Source organism: Primulina huaijiensis, chromosome 11, assembly GCF_012295235.1.
Source record: "Primulina huaijiensis isolate GDHJ02 chromosome 11, ASM1229523v2, whole genome shotgun sequence".
NCBI lineage: Eukaryota > Viridiplantae > Streptophyta > Magnoliopsida > Lamiales > Gesneriaceae > Primulina > Primulina huaijiensis.
In genome coordinates this window covers 25,292,251-25,308,334 of record NC_133316.1, presented here as the reverse complement: position 1 = coordinate 25,308,334, position 16,084 = coordinate 25,292,251, and the positions used below count along the sequence as shown (strand labels likewise).

At 34.4% G+C, this 16,084-nt stretch overlaps 1 protein-coding gene and 1 pseudogene across 1 annotated transcript; one reads left to right on the top strand and one right to left on the bottom strand.

The window, feature by feature from the left end:
* The first annotated feature begins 3,857 nt into the window (after positions 1–3,857).
* Positions 3,858–7,951, top strand: LOC140988540 (U-box domain-containing protein 30-like; annotated as a pseudogene).
* A 193-nt stretch (positions 7,952–8,144) lies between these two features.
* LOC140987577 (CBBY-like protein) lies at positions 8,145–15,486 on the bottom strand. Its single transcript, XM_073456144.1, has 11 exons — positions 15,172–15,486; positions 14,731–14,780; positions 14,551–14,614; positions 13,706–13,754; positions 13,532–13,600; positions 12,814–12,875; positions 12,442–12,522; positions 12,108–12,262; positions 11,937–12,021; positions 8,569–8,712; positions 8,145–8,430 (listed from the first exon to the last, which is right to left on the bottom strand). Exons 1-11 carry the CDS (start codon positions 15,438–15,440, stop codon positions 8,328–8,330), a joined length of 1,131 nt encoding a protein of 376 aa, XP_073312245.1. The 5' UTR covers positions 15,441–15,486; the 3' UTR covers positions 8,145–8,327.
* Positions 15,487–16,084: the final 598 nt, after the last annotated feature.

Here is a 16,084-nt window from a genome sequence, read left to right as displayed (position 1 = left end):
TTTGACGATTATGTGATTGTTGAACAACGCCGGTGTAGACTAACCCCGGTCTCGGGGCGTGACAGTGACCATAGTCATAATCTGGCACTCAAATGAATGAAACATGGATTCAACACACATAAACTCGTGCAAAATAAACTTTAAAAATATCAATTAAACACGTAAATATAACCCCTATCAATTTTCTCATGCTGACCATAGTCAGAATCCGACATTCAAAAGAATTAAACTTGGACTCAACACATACAAACTCATGCAAAATAAACTAAAAACAAACCAATAAAACACGTAAATATAACCCCTATCAACCTCCTCATACTAATCTGTTTCTTGCCTTCGAGCAAAATAGTTTATAAAACAAGATAAAAAACAATAAAAACTAGTTTAATGTTGATTTCATGGCTTTCATTTTAATGCCTCGACGAATCTTTGGCATATTTTCCACCGATCACACTGCAACACAAGTCATCACAACCCTTGAATCTGGACACTACATTTTTCTTTGAATATTAACGTGTGTGTGTTATGTTGTTGCTAGTAGCATGCAATTAAAATACATTCATTCTCAAGAATTGCAAGTCACTCGGTCAACAAGTTAGTGCAATTCTTTCTCTCATACATCCCCTATCCATTAGTTACTCACCAACAAATACAAATCATCAAGACTTCATAGGTGCAAAATATATTTCAGATGAATGCTACAACAGGGAATGAACAAAAGGTGAGAGTACATAGGTCATTTTCATTTATGCAATGTAAGATTTTTCATATGACATTTTTTTCCCTATACATTCCATTCTTTTTAGCCTAGGAATAAGATTTTATCCTTTTATTTGGCTCCCCCTCACCTTACATATTCTCTTTTGAAAAGTTTTTTTTGGCAAGAAACATTTTTCTTTCACAAGTGCAAATACTCCTATAGGATATGAATGTATGGCTTTTGAGTTCATTTGTTTAAGGTTACAATATTGAGGCTTGATGTAAGGATGAGTTTGTAAATGTATGTTTCAAGACAGGCTCGATTCAATTCCATAATCACTAAAATTGTCTAAGTCATTTTCATGCAACTGGTGAGTACTTCATTTCAAAGGATATGCACTCAAGTTCAACAAACATTTCATGTTTCTTAAGTTCCCTACAAAAATTTTGAACTTCACTATTATTCACACAATTAACCATTTCCAACATTCGTGTTCAAAGTTATTCAACATTTAAATAAAAATTTCATGCTACAACAAAAAAAACATCTTAAATTAATGAAGTTATCAAAATCAGTGAACATGTATGTCATCAATTCATATTCATCATTGACCAATAATTACCAATCTCGTCACCACCTAAACGAAATATGGCTCGACACAACACAATGCATGATAAATTTTTTTTTTTTTTCATATGACAAAAAATAAATAAAAGAAAAGAATTACCCCCTCCCCATACTAAATTTGTGCATTGTCCCCAATTCACTGAATGACACATAAGACACAAAATCAATTGAACACAATTCTAAATGCAAGAATAAGAAATGTAGAAAAAAACTCACTTGGTTGATTGTAAGGCAGTGGGCTTGAGGACTAAGGATATATGAACATTAATTTTCTTCTCCTACACCGAATTCTAAAGCCACCACTCTTCAACTTTCTCCAATTTGCTCATCTTGAACGAAAACTTAACGGATTAAGCTAGGTTAACTCACAAAAAACAAGAACTCAATGCAAAAAAAAAAATTAATTTAAATAAATAAAAATGAAATAAAACGATTGGATTGCCTCTCAAGTAGTGCCTGATTTTTAGTCGGCAGCTTGACACTCAAAAGCATCCATCAAAGAGTGGTTGACACCCAAAATAGATGTCATATGATACCACATATAGGTCTTGATTCCATGTGCCCTCAAATCTGGCATGATGTACAATCTCTAAGCTCGTCACCTACACTCCACAAATAATGATAAAGAAGGGGAAGAGAATATCGGTGTTGGCTCTCGAGGAACAAAATTTTTAGAAATCGGTGTTGGAGGAAGAGAAGTATCACGTGGATGTCTATATCACAATACTAACGATGAGATCAAATCGATAGTCACGAGAATTTTGTCATCTCCAAACTTCATTAATGGCTCATTTTCATATGATATTTTTTAAAGACTTTTTCCGACTGAGCCCGATTTTTATAGCTTTCTCAGTCAATGCCACATATTCTTCCCTGATAACATCGAGTCGATCCATGATCAATTCCAAACTATATTCATCTCCGTCTTGATAATCATGATACCTAGAGTTGTTTGCAAAATTTTTGAACATATCACATGCTAAATAGAATGGCTTTCCCTGTTGTTGGGCAAAACTTGTAAATACTTATTGATGGAACGTTTCGAATATTACACAAGAAAAATTCCTGGAAAATATAATAGAAAACGATAAAGCACGCATGAATGAAGTACAATAAATAAAGAAAAAATAAACTAAAGAAAGTAACTAAAATAAAAATTTCTCAATTTCGATTCCCGGAAACGACGACAAAAACTTGATCGAGCATTTCTTGGACTGAAAATCCCCAATAAAAAATAAAACTTTTATTCTCGAATAAGTGCATGAGTCAAATTATAGTATAATGTACAAAGTACGAGTATCATTCCCATAGAAACTGATTAGACAAATTTATCTCAAACACAATTATTTAGTTAACTACAATGAAAAAATGAAATTTATCAAAGAAATTTGACAATAAAATAAAATAATTCAATAAACACAATAAAAATAATTTAAATCAAGTGAATAAATAAAAACTTGTTAAGATATCGGTACACTTACTCCTTAATCTCCTCTAATGTTTGAATTTCAATTCATAAGTCATGCTTTTGACGTGATTTCCTAATTTATCAATATATTATGTCGAACTATATTAATCTAATTAATAAAATGCAATAACCGAATGTACTTGTGTTATTTAACAATTGCAATCGCATTAATGAACTGTGGAATCCTCTAACTTTCGACCTATTAGACTATGACTATCATTACGTACTCAACCTCGTATGTGTATGAAAGTTGTATATCCATGAATTATGTTACTCTATCGTGTTATAAAATCTTCTGTCGATCTCAATTATAACATAAAATCACTTCGAAATTGATAATACTCCAATAATACAATAGAAACCAATAAAATAATCAATTATGCTCAATAATAAATTCAATCTTAAAAAGAAATTAAAACATAACTGTTTGGGGTAGGGTTCCCTAAATCCTAACTAAAAGAAGAAAACACTTGTATGTGTTATTGTTCTTCTCTTGAATGCACACGTGGCCTCCTTCGCTTTTCTCTTGTGCGGTTACTGTGTTTTGTCATCAACCCAGAGTGAAGCATGCTACAGTGAGAATATAATCACTATTACAGATTTAATGACTATGAGTTGTTCAAACATGAAGGGTTCATACTCGATCACATATTAACGAATGGATCCACAATAATTAAGGATTAGCTCAAGATGGATTGATTCCAAACTCTCAAATAAACCATATTGAAGGAGCACCCATTTGACCATCATTTACACTGGAGCAGGGCCGATCCTAACAATATTTGGGCTTGAGTCTAACTTTTAAAAAGAGGTCTCTGAATCATAATGTGTGTTCATATTTTTTAAGTTCCAAAGCAATTTTTCAAATTAAATCAATACGTTAAAGATAATATAAAAAACTAAATGAATAAAAATATCAAACATGTCCAAAATGATCACTAAAAAACAACATTTCTAACAGTTTTAGAGCTAAAAATACTACTCAAGTCTGTATAATTAAGTTGTTTAGTAATTTCTTTCTCAATCGATAACATAGTCAATCCATTCAATTTTTCTTGTGACATGGTTGATCGGAGAAAAGTTTTGATGAGCTTTAACTTTGAGAAACTTCACTCTGCACTTGCTACTGTGATCGGGACAGTCAACAAGATTTTATAAGCAATATGAGCACTTGGGAAACACTCATCCATTTTCTTCAAGTAATTCACTACATCAATGGCCGATTTTGCTTCTCTTGGTAATGAGCACCTCAAAAATGTCAACTCTGAAAATAGATCATCCCCATTAATATCAGAACAACCCTTATGAGTTAGAATTTTCAAGATTTTTGCAAGACCTCAACAAAGTTTCATCGTCTGCACGTTGTAACCTCTCTAGATTGAACAAAAAACCAAATGTTTCTTCATATTTTTGAAACTGTTCAAATCGAGCTTTTTTGAAACATATTTGCTTGTCTTCATATTTCTCAATCAACCACTCGATTTTTGTGAAGGAAGATCAAACATATTTCGAGATCGAGCCGTCGTTCGGGGTTGAGGTCTCGGAGCTGTATCCAGAGGTTGAATATAAAACAGTGGAAGAGTATCTTGATCAGTTTGTGCGATGTCTGATGTGCCTATGGTATTGTTGTGTGTGCGCTTATTTATCTGTTTCTACAAATCAATTTCAATCCCGAATGTGATCGAGTACAATTAAAACACATTACAAATTTGTATTAAGTGCTTGCTAATTGCTATATTTATATAAGTTAGTTAATAACCAATAATATAACAGATGTAGCGAAATCAACCAAAAATAAAATTAAAAAATAGCTTTATGTTCCGATAAACTAGTAGTTTTTTAAGCGAATTAAGATCATTTTATCAATCGTTTCAAAAAAAGCTACTTGCTCATAAATATGTTTAAGTTTTAACTTACTTATATTTTTTTTATATAACACTAATTAATTATTTGTATTGACCAAGGCTAAAATCCCAAAATAACTCTTTATTTTTTGGGCTATCTAGTATTATATATAATAAATTTTTTTTAAAATTTTTGGACCCAAAAAAAAAGATGCACCTGAGTCATTGGACTCATTTGACTCTTAATAAGCACGACCCTGCAATGAAGTTAGAGATTCCTATTTAACTAAGTAATTGAATTACTTCACAACCATTCATTCATTTGTAACATGAAAATACATCAATTTTTTTTTTAAAAAACATGGCCCATAATAAATTTATTGAGAAATCATAAAATAATTTTGATGATGAATATCCAAAAAAATTATAAAAACTCATTTTTTTAAAAGGGTATATATTATATTCAATTAATGTGGATATATATATATATATATATATCTATATGTATGTATAATATTGTTTGATATACAAATTAATTGATTCCACGTATTTATTTCATCAAACATTTGATTCAAATTATTTAAATAATTGGTTGTAATTTATTTTGTTTTTTTATATATATTAATTTAATAATAAAGATGATGTATTGAATTAATAAACAAAACTTTTAGGTGGCTGGGTGCAATGAAAAACAGTCAAAACCACAAGGGAAAAGACCGACAGTCAAACCACGGCGGTCAAACTAGGCGGCGTGGCACTTGTAAACAATTAGTTTTATTTCAGATTGTATGGGGTCAAGGCACTCTAATCAACAATTGCGTCTGGCCTTAAATTTCGACAGGTTTTTTTTTTTTTTTTCTTTATCGGGGACTTCATTGTATTGCATTTTGCTCAGGTTTTTCTCTTTCCTTTTTCTTCCAGAAGATCTCTGTTAAGTCCAGATTTATATTTGGTCTTGAAGGAGAAGATAAGGTACAAATAATTGATTTTTGGGAAACTGTGTTTATTATGAATGTTTTATGATATGTTGTGTGGTGATAGTGATGAGCCTTTTGGCCACAAAAAGAAAAACCCGATAAAGCGAAAAGAAACAGAGAAAAGGGTGAGGGGAGGAAAAATAAAGGTTTCCCCTCCGAAAGTGAACATTGTTGCTTGCTCATGTCAATGAAAGCCAGATACTCCGAGGAAAAAAAAACATTATTTGTTTATTCCCTTTAGCGAGCTTCATGCACATCAGTTGTATCTGTGACAAGATTTCTTGAAAGGCTGTGGGGGTGGTCAGTCCTTTTACAAGAGACTTCAGTCTTATAGAAGTTGGGCATTTTTTAAGAAAGATTGCCAATATACCTGTGTTTCAGCCTTCAAAAAAGATGTTGGGTTTGAGGATGGTGGAGATGGGAGGTCAAAGATGGATTCTTGGGTGGACTTCCACTTGCTGGTTATGACGGTGGGGTTGCGGAGAAACTGGATCCGCAGAAAATTATTGAAGAGCTAAATCTACCTGAAGTTCCATCAGTGTTTATTTTCCCCATTTCACTTGAACCCATGCAAGAACCTGTTACACTTTGCACCGGGCAAACTTATGAGAAATCCAACATTCTCAAATGGTACAGCCTGGGGCACTACACTTGTCCCACTACAATGCAAGAACTTTGGGACAATTCGGTTACGCCAAACAGGACCCTTTGCGATTGATTCTATGCTCGGTTCTCTCAGAAGTACGCAAATGAAAAAGAAATCCGAAGATGCACAGGGTCAGGCATCAGAGCTTCTCATCACCCTGAAAAAGGTCAAGGGAAAGGCAGGATCCAATCATTGAAGGAACTGAGATGAGTAGTCGGAAATCATTCTACTGCTAGGAAGAACATTGTGGATGAGGGTGGTGTAGCTCTTCTATCATCTTTGCTAGGTCATTTTACTTCCTATGCCGTATGCTCTGAAGTTATTGAAGTTCTCGTGAATTTGTCTTTAAGTTATGAACCGAAGACCAACTTGATGCAACCTGCCAAGGTATTGTCCATTGTCTTGAACGTAGGTTCCATTGAAACGAAAATAAATTGTGTTAGATTGATTGTGACTTTGATGGAGAACCATTTTCGAACAGAAATTGTAGCAAACCATAGCTTGTTGGTTGCTCTGATGAGACTGGCGAGGGATAGGAGACACCCGCATGGACATCTACCAGCGCTTGGTTTCCTAAAACTAATTTGCGCACACAAGCAAATTGGGAGTTTGATGGTATCCATTGGAGCTCAGTAGAGTTGATTAATGGCTTGAATATGGAGTGTACTGATTTAGCCTTGTTCATATTGGATGCTCTATCATCTGTGCCTGAAGGGAGACAAGCTTTAAAGGATTGTTCAAATACTATTTCTATCATAGTTAAAATACTGATGAGAATTTCATAAAGTTCTATTGGTTATGCACTTTCGATCTTCTTGTCTGTATGCCAACTTTCCCCAGAAGAATGTTCCTTGGTATCTGTCTGTGGATGCAGATCTTGCTGCAAAGCTTCTTCTTGTTATCCAGAGTGGATGCAGTCCCGTACTTAAGCAGCGGGCGGCTGAACTTTTGATGCTCTGCAGTTTGAATTGTTCTGATTCCATTTTCATTTCTAAGTGCAAACTGACCCGAACATTTCAACGACTGCTGAAGATTGACCATCTGATACAGATGTCACCCCTTGTGTGGTAGCTGGTGCTAAAGAAATTGAAAGGCTTCCAGATTTGGAGGATTCTATCTCAAACTAACTGGGAAAATTCTAGATTTTGGTGTTGCCCTGCAAATTGTGTAATAGTTCCAGCTGTTCATTCGACTTATGTGGAGGCCCACATTGTACGTAAACATGATTTGTTTTTTCCTTACAACAGTTGGCTCCAGCTGAAGTTCTCAATAAGCAGCAGATAGAGGAAATTTTCTTCGCAAATATTTTATGGTTTACAAAGACAAAAGATATGATGCAACTGCTAACATGGCATTTGGTGGAGCTAAGAATTGCAACTGTTCCTCGCTCCTATTCTTGGGTACCGTCCAATTTTCCTTTGTAGAAGTTTTGTTTTGGCCTTAAATGAGCGTGTAGTTGGTAGTAAGTATTGGCTTCTTTGGCCTCATGTTCAATGTGTACTATTCTCACAGTTTTTAGTTTGTTATGAGCAAAGCTAAGCTGCACGGCTTTATTTTCCCCGTGGTATTTTGTTTCTTGTTATGGCCCATTCTCTGGGATTATTCTATGCTACATAGGAGTGTTAGGATTACTCTCTGTGTATTTTTATACAATATATTGCGTAACATCAAAATTCAATCAAAACTTGAGGAGGCAATCAATACTTTTTTGTTTTGAATTCAGATGTTCACGTGAACATTTTATATAGAATGCACGGCATAGCATAGACAAATCCCATTTTCTGACACTTTCGGTGAGATTGTACGATATGCCCGCAACAAGGATTTCCCTGATCAATATGATAAAAAAAAGTATAAGAAATCACAAACTAAACAATTATGGTGGAAGTTCAGAAACCCCAGCTATCATCTTGATTGAAGAAAAAAAATGCAGGTCATTTTTCACACCTCCTCATCGACAGTAGAACCTGTTTAACATACACAGAAACAGCGTACAACACTTGAGCTAAAACTCATAACACAAAAGACCAGCACAAAGAATATTTAAAGTTACAATGTTTTGAACTTAAGACGACAATTTTTTGCAAAGTCTTGATATGGTCAAGTCTGCGCCACCAAATCCATCTATCACAGCCATTGCCGTAGGAAATTCAGCTCTTGCAGTTGAACTTCAGGAACCACCATAACAAGATGACAGAGCAACATAAAACACAAATAAAAAAGAGTAACATAAAACACAATACAAATTTAGAATCAAACAACTTAAATAAAAAACACCATAATATTTTTTACTCGTTTCAGAATACCTGCTACGAAGAACTACACAAGGCATGCCAATTTGCGCAGCTGCGGAAACTCCAAATAGGCTTCCCGCAACCAAAAGGCATTTTTCAACTGGAACTTCTGCATATTCAGCCCCCGCCCTTAGTGCAGCAACAACATTTTGCAAGCTGTATAAACACCATAAAGTTCATAACGGTCAACCAGAAGCATCAAATCACCTTCTAGACCAACCAATAGACAATATTGTCAAAGATCGGAGAATAATTTCATTGTATAATTTTCCAATAGCTACATGATATTTATACAACATACTAAACTATTTAGAATGGAAACTCTAGATCTTAATCCTAGCAATCCGTGATTTAAGAAAATATATATATATATACCGATATCAATCTAAGATACATAATATCAATTAAAGATCTACAAGATAATTATTATATAATCTTCCAACATAATTACAATATCTTCAGTTTTAACACTCCCCTGGTTCTGAAATACACAATGAGATGGATAAAAAGCACATTACATTTCAAGTCAGAGCATAGTTTCAATGGCTCAAGGCGCATCAAGGCCATGGAGCCTGAGGCACAAGGTGAGGCGCACATTTTTAAATTTTAAAAAATATATTTACCTTAGAATAAATATATTAAAATATGAAATAATTAAGTCACAATGTCACATCAAAAAAAATAATTAATAAGTTCATAGTAATTAATAACATGATTAAAATTTTTCAATCATCCAAATCAAGTTCATCTTCTTCCATCGAATCATCAGAGATCCCACTTGTGTTCTTCTTGGACTTTATCATTTTCTTGATCAACATTAATTTCTTCACCATCTTGTTGTTTAGGATGTAGATGCGCTCACCTCGTTCTTTTGTTCAGAGCTCTCATGTTCTGATTCCGGTGTTGGGTCGTTGGATTGCTAGGATTTGGGTTTTGGCTATTTGTTTTAAACAAGTAACTAAAAAAATTCACCCAGGCGTGCTTGAGTAAACTTCCAAGGCTAGTCCAGGCTCGCTTTAGTGAGTCGCTGCGCCTGGTATCCTTGCCTGGTGGGCGAGATGCACTCGGCTTTGACAACTATGGGTCAGAGGAAGCTTTTTCATAGATATTAGGCTGATGGATAATCTTGGCACGTGAAGAACATTGTGAAGTGCAATTGTGGGGCTGATTTGGATACTTCCTATTCCAACAGCAGCGATAAGAGAACCATCAGCAATGGTTATCTTTCGGTTGCTTGGACAAGGTGTGTAGTAGTTGAATTTAAGTGAGGAATGGGTCACATGGTCTGTGGCTCCTGAATCGACAATACACAAATTTCTAACAACAATATCTGAGGCACAGCGATAAGAAACTTAACTGAATGAGCTAAGGAACTAAAACCACTGTTCTTCTCTTCATTCCCAAGGAGTTTTTGAAGTCTCTCAACCTCTTCCTTACTAAGTTCATTCAGTCTCTGGGTCACCTTCTTGGCTTGCCTGCTTAACAGTAAAGTGGGCTTGGTTTATGCTTCTGGTCTGTCCCCATCATTGATTCCAGTACTTATTTCTGCCGTGTAATTTCCAGCACTTGTCCTTAGTGTGTCCAGTCTTTCAACAATAAGTGCACCATAAATCTTTCTTACTTTCTTGGCCTTCAACTTTTGATATTGCTGCCCTTCCATACTCCTTCGCTTGACGTTGTTCTGGAATCTTCGCGACCATCACCGGCCCCTCTGAATTTTCAGATTCAAGCATCACCCTTCTCTGACTTTCTTCAGCCTGAGATTGTTTCTTCCAAAGATGGTATCTCATCTTTTCCTAGAATTTGGACCCTTGATCGAATTTTGGGTTTCATCCAACTAAGAAATCATAAACTCCGTCCTTATCAATGAATTGTTTCAGAGTCGAGGCATCTTCTGAACCTTTCATCACAATGAACTCGATAGTGATCGTGTTCTTGCCAAAGATTTTGAAGTTCGCTGGCGTAATCATCGGTTTATTTTCTTGATCCCACCTCTATTTTGATTTCGTAGACATGGGCAGTACACGAGCCTTCGAATAGGTTCGTTTGATTGACTCCAAAATGGCCTTTGCAGACGTCAAAAACATAACAGTGTCACTAATCCTTGGATCCATCGACTCCCACAGCCACGACGTGACCATAGAATTAGCTTCATCCCACGTGTCGAAGCCTTCTTCCCCTGGTTTGGGTCTAATCCCAAGAAGGTGATTAATTCTCCTTTTTTCCCTTCAAATAAGTCCGCACAAATTTGGACCATTTCAAGTAGTAATTTCCATCGAAACGATAGTTCGTCCGAATGTTTTGCAATTCGCCAGTCGTTGGATTGAGATTTAAATCCTCCGATTTGGCAGTAGATTGCTTCACAACTACAAGTTTTTTTGAAGCTTCAGAATCGAAAATGATTAAAGACCGAAGAGAACGATAAGCGTTATTTGGTAAGAAGAAAAAAACGTGAATTTAGAGGAAAAAACAGTCTCTGATACCATGTCAAAGATCAGAGAATAATTTCATTGTATTATTTTCCAATAGCTAAATGGTATTTATACAACATATTAAACTATTTAGAATGAAAACCTCAGAGCTTAATCCTAGCAATCCCCTGACTTAAGGAAACCAAATATATACCTATATCAATCTATGCTACATAATATAAATTAAACATCTACAAGATATTATTTATACAATCTTCCAACATAGTCACAATATCTTCAATTTTAACAAATATATAATTCTAATTTATGCCATGTGCACATATGAGAAACTAACCAAAATAATCATGTCCACCAGAAAGCATCAGACAAACAAAGCCAGTTTGGCTGGCTAATTTATAAGTTTTTTTTATAGAAAACTAATTTTATTATAATAATTGGACATTACAATTTGTACGTGGATGAGCATTCCACGACAGCATTACAGCAAACAACAGCCTCAAAAGCTCACATAATGCCAAGGATCCCTTGCTGCCAGGGTGAGGCCCCGAGACCCAGAGGTCTTGTATTCGAGTCCCACTTGTGTGAGTTGTGTTTACTCATTTGTTGTTGATTGTTATTTGTAGTATTTGATTACTTGATGGTAACTTGATTAGTTGATGGTGGGCATAAATAGTTTACCAGTTGTATTTGATTGCTTGAGGGTGGTATTGATAGTTTACTAGTAATGATTGTCATAGTTTGTTGTTGATTGATTGTAGCGATGATGATTGTACCCGTTCAAAAAAAAAGAAAGGAAAAGCTCACAAAATGACAACTCTGAGTACATGTTTCAAAGTACATGCTTGGTCAGATGGTCTATCTGAATACTGATGCAATGACTCATACATATGAAGCATACTAAGAAATCTGCAAGCCAAATTATTAAGAGTTTGAGAGAACGAGCAAAACCTTTCACTTGAACTAGTATTAAGTTCAACTTTCACCTTCAGCATAGAAGCAAACTCTTCCGCAATTCTTTGTCTTTCGGAAGAAGCTATTCCAAAAACAATAAACCATCTCAATTCTTACCCTTATGAATATGCTGAGAAGAAGAAATTATGGTACCAGGATTTATGTCACCTGCTTTGTACACTTCCTTAGCTAATTGTTCATCCAAACTGGAGGATACTCCTTTGCCAAACACAAGTTGTCCGTAGAAACTTTGTTTGACCTCTTCAACTCCAATGGTCTGTATCTTTAATATTCGATCAGCTCCAAGTTTTTCAACAACTGATCTATAATCAATGATATATCCTATCAATAAACCATAGATATCCACTGAAAAACGTGATGTCGCATCAAGTGTTGATACAAACATTAGAAGATGACATCGTTACCCCCGACCTCCAGCCATATCATTTAAAAATGGACAAGTTTTGAATGCTCCATTGCAGACATGATAAGTTGAGCTAACCTTGCAACATTTTCCCCGTGTATACTATATGATGTCATGATTACCACATGCACACCTTCGTTGAATGCATCATCGACGAATCTGTCATAAAGACAACCAAAAAAGAATAACCACCAAGGAAAGAGGAAAGAAACCTGGCAGTACCACAAAACAAGTTATAAATTATGCTTATAACTAAAAAGGATCATGGATATATGGGAGAAGACGTGTTGTCAGCTCCAAATGGAAGCTCTAAACAAGGTAGAACTGCATTGTGCATCCGAGGCAATACTATATAAAAATGATGCTACAATCTCTGCTCAAGCAATGGACCTGACAGGAAGTAAATTCCGTGTCAGGTTAAATCACATTAAGCAGAATCCGATTTCTTACTCTTTGGCACCAGGTCTCAAAGAAAAAGCTTTTGACGTGATCAGACCATCCAATGCATTCTTCTGCAGACAGTTAAATCAATGATTCAGCTACTTCTGGAAGAATTAACCTTTCATTAACTCAAGGTGGCTGAGAAAAATTAAGTAACGTGACATTATTGAGATCTAAAAATGCAAATAAAAAGATACCACTCCAGTAAAAGATTGATAATCAAAAGCGAAATGGAATAATGATTAATGACAATCAACGTCTTCATCTGCAAACAAGAACAAGTATAATTTCCAAATGGATGTATCAAACAACTTAATATTCCTATCCCTATCGGACTCAAATTAACGCTCAACAAAAACTATCTAACCCAATATTTTTATCACAAGAAAAATACATGAAATAATGTTTATTATACATTTAATCAAATATTTCACAAAACAAACTTAACCTAGCAAACAGGGAAGTAGTAACTTCACATACAAAATTGACATTTAATTAATAAATGGTTTCATAGAGGTAATATGTAAGCAAAATGGATAAAGATACTCATTGCATCAAAAGCCCCAAAAGTGAGGTATACAGTACTCAAACAGTGGCAATAATAGTTCTATTTCCTTTTCAAGACTCCAAAAACGACATTAAAAAGTTGCAGCCATCTAGAACCACAGAATTTGGCAATAACATTTTATGAAAATCAGAATGAAGCTCAGTTATTTCTCATCAATACCTTTTCTCGAATAACATTTTTCATAAAAGTTTCCTTCTCATTGGTAGCAACTGAGGTTGGCCAACCAATCTGCACAAACAGCAAAATCACAATTACTTGATTAGAGCTTTTCACAGACATAGAGGAACATCAATCATATGTAAGCTTGCTAACGGGAAACTTGCAGGAGCTCACCCTGTTAAAATACAATACTAACATCCTTTCCTCATCACCAGCACTTTTCCTGAGCATCTACGAATAAGTCTGATTAGATCGATAGTGCAGAAATTATTCAAGAAGTTACGAAGTATGTTAAAAAGTCAAAATATTTTATGAAATGGACAAGCGTGCTTGTATTCAAGCATCTAGATGCTATCATCTTTCAATAACGCAAAATTACTTTGTGTTGCTGAAAAAAAGAAAATTACAGATTTAAGGAAAATGGCAAACTTCTCATTTTTCTAAGGATTCTTCAACCTTTCACGTGCAGAAAATGTTTGCTGAAAAAAGATGGATTCATATGGAAATATTACTATCAACATTTTCCTTTCCAGTTTGTCAGTTGTCTCATCAATTTGTGATCACCCCAAAGAACATAGGATGGACAAACTAACAAACAAACATGAAACACAAGTTAACACAGACCAAAAAAATATGATTTAACCAATCACCTCGTTTTCTCTGCTACAAGACTAGTGGAATTCCACAACACTATTTTGTCTGCCCGATCAAAATATTAGGAAACTCTCAGCACCCAAAGTTTTATTGAGTTGGGTGATTCAAGGTATTCAAGTGAAAGCAAGATCCAATTTTTTAATCAGAATTAACACTGTTCTCACTAATCATGAAGAAATTTATCATACATTATATCGATTTGAAACACACCAAAGCCTCAAACCAACAAAAGAAGATGAAAATTTTGATTCACACGAGCATGATGATATATCAAATAAGTGGCTCATAGTAAATTGATTTTCCCTCATTTGATTCACATAGCAGACCTAAAAGAACCATTTTGTTTAAATATCGATGCATCACACCTTGCAAGGTCGGAATAAACTGGTTTGGTCCAATTCGCACAGTCTAATCCAAGCTTTTTAAATGCTGAAAATATCATTCGATGCCACAAGAGAATCAGCATATAATCTAGTCAATCAAGGTAAAGAAGAAAAACAAAAATCAAGGTTAGCAGAAATATATGCTTAATGCATTAGTAGTACCTGCATTAAAAGCTTGGCGATTGCCTGATCGGTTCACATCGATTAAAACCCTAAAGAAATAACTTATTAGGCATTAGCCCATAAACAGGGTAGTGCATCATTAGCGTCGGTTTACAGCACACATGATACAACTATTCATCTATAAGCACAATAAAACATAATCTATTTTGTTTTCTTATTTATGAAAAGAGTAGTGACCCATAGCTTTTTAAAGTATATGTGTGAAGTAATTATACATGTCTGCCTCCCACCTGGAAAGAAAAAGGACGCAGATAGGATAATGAAAAAGAAAGGAAATCCCAGACAAAACATAAAATATCGTCACTAAACAAGAATCATAGATGGTAATACAAGAATAATAATAATAACAACAACAAACGCATAAAAGAGGAAAGCTAAAGATAGCCGCAAAATTAAAAAAGACAAAAGAAACCGACTGACCCTTCAACTTCAAGAAGAATGGCGAGTTTCCGGGATGTGTTATTTTCAGCACCGTTTCTTAGGGAGGCATTTATAATTAACCGGTCAAAATCCAACGTGTTGATTTTTCGGCCAACACTGTAACAATGACAAACTTTTGAAGAAAAGCGAGTAGAATTACTGCAAATTTTGTTGCCAAACATATGATAGCTCAACTTGATTGTACCCCTGCTGCCGCCGCCGCCGCCAAAGCTCGGCGTGTTTAGAATCGGATAAGGAGCGGTTTCCATTAGATGTTTGTGTTTGGACCAACTAATTTCGATTCGAATTATATAAATAATGCGATACTGCAACCAACACAATTTATTTATATAAGAAATTAAAGCATAACAAAATAATAAAAATTCAAACGAAGGTAGAAGTAATAAAAATAAAAAACTGATTACATTTTTAATGATCTGTATAATTAAATCAAATGAAATCTTTTGTATATAAATAAAAAAAACAAATTCAATAAAATGGTCCAATCCATTGATTTTTGTTAAAACACGAGAATTTTTTTTCAGACGATGTCATGACTCAAGTTTATAAAACAAATATTCTGAATAAATATTGATAAAAATATTACTTATAATTATAAACATAATCATAAATAACCATTTCATAAATAAAAATCCATTAAAATTACTGTTATTTTTTAAAAAAAAAGAGCCAAATGATTTGTTAAAGAAGGTTTTAACCAACGCAAAACATTTCGTTGTGATCTTACATTTTTCGGAACTAAAAAAATTAAAAATTTGATGTTCATTGATTTGTTTTCGGACGGAAAAAAAATGTTGTTTATTGCCAGCAAATTGTTAGTTTCTGATTATTATAAAGTGTTTCTTTATAAATTAAGTTTAATGGAGTTTCTGTCTCTCGCATACCCCACAAG

Coding starts and splice junctions, on each gene's coding strand:
- LOC140987577 (XM_073456144.1), bottom strand. CDS start 15,440: ATGGAAACCGCTCCTTATCCGATTCTAAACACGCCGAGCTTTGGCGGC. Junction 12,876..13,531: donor AAAATGTTATTCGAGAAAAG/GTATTGATGAGA, acceptor AACTGTCTGCAG/AAGAATGCATTGGATGGTCT. Junction 12,022..12,107: donor TAAGGAAGTGTACAAAGCAG/GTGACATAAATC, acceptor TTTTTGGAATAG/CTTCTTCCGAAAGACAAAGA.